This window comes from Trachymyrmex cornetzi, unplaced genomic scaffold (assembly GCF_001594075.2).
Source record: "Trachymyrmex cornetzi isolate Tcor2-1 unplaced genomic scaffold, Tcor1.1 scaffold245, whole genome shotgun sequence".
NCBI classification, from domain to species: Eukaryota; Metazoa; Arthropoda; class Insecta; order Hymenoptera; family Formicidae; genus Trachymyrmex; species Trachymyrmex cornetzi.
This window is the reverse complement of record NW_017297113.1, coordinates 92,144-95,957: the sequence shown is the minus strand read 5'-3', so window position 1 is coordinate 95,957 and position 3,814 is coordinate 92,144. Positions and strand designations below refer to the sequence as shown.

The 3,814-nt window shown below is 28.3% G+C and overlaps 1 protein-coding gene across 1 annotated transcript; it reads right to left on the bottom strand.

Moving 5' to 3' along the window:
- Nucleotides 1-1,435: 1,435 nt before the first annotated feature.
- LOC108761211 (uncharacterized) lies at nt 1,436-3,575 on the bottom strand. The gene is made up of 4 exons (XM_018507626.1): nt 3,435-3,575; nt 2,912-3,266; nt 1,962-2,330; nt 1,436-1,776 (listed from the first exon to the last, which is right to left on the bottom strand). The coding sequence occupies exons 1-4, from the start codon at nt 3,573-3,575 to the stop codon at nt 1,436-1,438; spliced, it is 1,206 nt and encodes a 401-aa protein (XP_018363128.1).
- Between the last annotated feature and the right edge of the window lie 239 nt (nt 3,576-3,814).

The following is a 3,814-nucleotide window of genomic DNA, read 5'->3' as shown; positions in this document are numbered from 1 at the left end:
TATTCATTGTCTCTTTCCAATTCTTGAATTGGAAAGAGATGAGAAACAAATTGAACTTCGGTTAAGAGTTAACCGTGAGTTGTGGAACTGGGCCTAAGAGTATACGATTTGCAGGGAATGGAAGTAACTCGGTACTTGTAACGAGTCACTTCCATTCCCTGCAAATCGTATGGTTACAAGTTACTTTTTTGGGGAACTTTACTGATGACTGCGTTATTTTTTTTTGGTAACTATAACAATAATATAGATATATTTTTTTGGTAACGGTAACGAATTTTACAGTTACTTTTATTATTACCTTATTGGACACGGTTTGATTTGAATTAGTTTATATTTCTACGTACGTGAGATATCGGACAGATATCTCAGTTTGCAGCATATTTTACAGGTTTCGGAACTATAAAATAATGATTTTAAGAAAAAACGAAAAAATAAAGCTAGTGTCATTATTGTATGTTGCTTTTATTAACATTTGAACAAAATTATTACAAAAATACATTTTTTAGACTGATTTTAAAAAAGTAACAGAAAAATAACGAAAAGTTACTTTTTTAAGTAACGGTAACTGTAACGAATTACTTTTAAAAATCGGTAACTAGTAACGGTAACTTATTACTTTTTCTACTCGGTAATGAGTAAATGTAACTTGTTATTTTTAAAAAGTAACTTTCTCCATTCCCTGATTTGTAGTCATTACAGACGAAGACAGTATTTATGAAAATATATTATTGGGCTTTTGGATAATTACACAAATTATACTAATGTAAAATCTTCTGTGGAGGTAGAAAACAATAATATTTGTACAAAGAGAAATCTGCTGCAAAATGAGAACATTGAAATGGATAAATAGTCCTGAAAATAAAAAGATACTATAACGAAGTTGAAAAAAGGCTAAGTCTAAATTGAAAGAAACAATGAACAAATACTTTCGAAACAATGTCACATTCTATAAAATCGTGTGTCTTTATAAAAAAAGCTATAATAAATAACTGCACGAAAAGATCGACTTCGCTCAACTACCTAAAAATTTAGTGCATAAGGAGTTTAGTAAATAAATGAACAGTTTATGGCCAGTATAAAAATGATCCTTAACGCTCACAGTAGGCTATTTGCTTGATGTTTGTAGTACTGAAAGGGTTTAAACAATATATTTTAGTGTAAATTGCGTATAAATCATGAAATTGTATCTCGTCAAATTCGATTAAATTCTTCTATTGATTAATATGTCACACAAAGGTTGAATAATTTAATTTAATCAAACAATTGGCTTTTTATTTTATAGTGTAAAAGTCAAAATGTATGTCTCAAAATACTTTTTAAACACATTTGCTTATATATGTATATATGTATAGTATCAGTTTTTATAAGATTTCAAAAAATTTACGTATGCACATACACACAATGCATGCACGCACATGAGTGCTACTAATTAACATTAATTTCTTAACGCTCTTCTTAAAACTGAAACATATGAGACCGCTGTCTTAAGGACGTACAACATCGTCTCGCGATTAACATAGAAAAATTTTCCGCCAGTTAAGCGAAACGGAATACTCGATCTCATCATCACGAAATGTAGATCTTTCATCAATGCTGAAGGAAGCATGAACCAGGAAGTTGTGTACAACGTATAAAATATGTCTTCGCTTTCCTTTTGCAAGAATTCACTACCATAGGTGTATATCAACGATTGCATTATTAAATAGTTTAAGACAAAAACACTCTTTGTTGCATCAACATGATTTTTCTCGTTTATGCAAATATTTAAATGCAATCCTAAAAATAACCATTATTTTAAAAGAGTACGAACATGTACGAACATGTTCAAGTTGTGAATCGTGTGACTACTAAATTAAATGTGATAAAATGTATTAAATATAAATTTCTTTAATTTTTATACAAATACGTATGTAGATGTTATATAAATATAAATGCGGAATAAAATCTTTGATATACATTACCTGTTAATGTAAGTAAAATCGTCAATATCACAACTTGATATAATATAAGAAAATGAAAAGTGTCTTCCAAATTTTGATACAATTCTATTAACAAACTGTGCCTGTTAATCAAGCTAACGAATTTTTTTCGATAATTTGCTTCGGTGTTCGGCTCGTTCCTAAATGTTTTGAAGTTGTTTTTAAGCACCTCGAGTTGACCGGTGAGATGTATTGTGACGTTGAAGAAGAAACTATCCACAGTAAATAATAAAAAAGATAATACGCATGATTGAACAATCTGGATAGTCAGGATTATTGTATACTGTGGACCAGTAATCAAGTGACTCAATGGACCAGATGGAATCAGAAGTAACCAATTTGTCGTATTAACTGTATGTAACAAAAATAAAAAATATTAGAATATTACAATATAATTTAGTTTACAATTACATTACAAAACTAAATTAAAAAAGATATATACTTCAACATTTTTTATCAAATTTAAATTTATATTTAATTTAATTTAAATTTAAATTTAATTAATATGTTTATGTGTTCTCTAAACGGCCTATCTAAATTTTTGTGTTAAACATAAAATAAATGTGTTAGGAAGTAACACAAATATTATGCAAATATTAACACATGAAATGTAACACTGATATAACTTCTAAGAAAATTGTAGAAGCATCACCAATAAAATTAATATCAGTAAAAGGTTAAGTTAACATGTTTTATTCATTTATCTTAGAATTTATGTTTTGAAATAAATTATTTTTATGTTGATTGATTATTTTCTCATAAATTGTGTTATTTTAACTCTAAGAAAAGTTAATTTAACATAAATATTCAAACATCACAATAACATCATGTAAAATTAACACTGGAATGTGTTAAAAATTATAACAAGAGGACGGTTTTAACACAAAAACAAGAATGTATTTTATTGTAAAAAACAACAAATACAATTTTACCATTCATTAAATTCAGGTCCGTGAAGAATATCTGCTTCAGATTAATGAATATGACGACTGCTATATACGTGCCAAGGCACACATATAACGAGTATAATAACGTAAAGGTGAGTATTTTGCCTTGAACTGCATACTTCTTCATAATTTTTCTAGTTTCGATATTATCTTTAACAGATAACCAATCATTAATAGCAGCGTTAATGTTCATACTCAGCCTCTTTTGACTGACAATAAGACATAGGTTTTTTGTAAGTCCAGTCGACGTAGACGCAAAGAATGTTATACTTTCTATATTTGAATTGGCGTCCTGGTTGCTCCAAAGGATCTCCGTCGTTAGACAAGGTAGTATCATAAGCTAAATAAAAATTAGTATCTAAGTAAATACTAATAAATATAAAGGAGTAATTTGCAATAAATGATTTTATTTTTATTGTAAGCATAAACTTGCCTAAAACACAGAAAAATAAAGTTTTTAATTTAAAAAATTTAAAAATAAAATTCTAAAACAATAACATGTTCGTACCTGTGCAATCAAACAAAAACCCCATTGTATCTTCGTGAATACTGTCTGTTTCTGTAATGGCCACAAACCATATCCTTTTAGGAATAGTCTATGAATGGAGAAAACGTAAGCGATGTCATCGTTCCAACGTTTATCCGTCATTCTGGCAAGCGGAAGGATTCGAATGATAGCTCATTCGAAACTATTTCATTCAGTTGTTACAAATTAAATTTTGCCAAATTACAATCAATTTATCATCGTTCAATTCTTATTATAATTTAAGTTATCAGTGCCATATTAACTTATTATTTTAATGAACTCATGTTTTATTAATTCATGTAGAGACACTTCTTTTACGAACAAAGTGAGTGAAGAGATTAGTGTACATCATGTCTTTACAT

Excerpts from the sequence above, each read along its gene's own strand:
- LOC108761211 (XM_018507626.1), bottom strand. The coding sequence starts at position 3,575 with ATGACGGATAAACGTTGGAACGATGACATCGCTTACGTTTTCTCCATT. Across the intron at positions 2,331-2,911 it reads GGACCTGAATTTAATGAATG|TTAATACGACAAATTGGTTA; the intron begins GTAAAATTGTAT and ends TGTTACATACAG. Across the intron at positions 1,777-1,961 it reads GATTTTACTTACATTAACAG|GATTGCATTTAAATATTTGC; the intron begins GTAATGTATATC and ends GGTTATTTTTAG.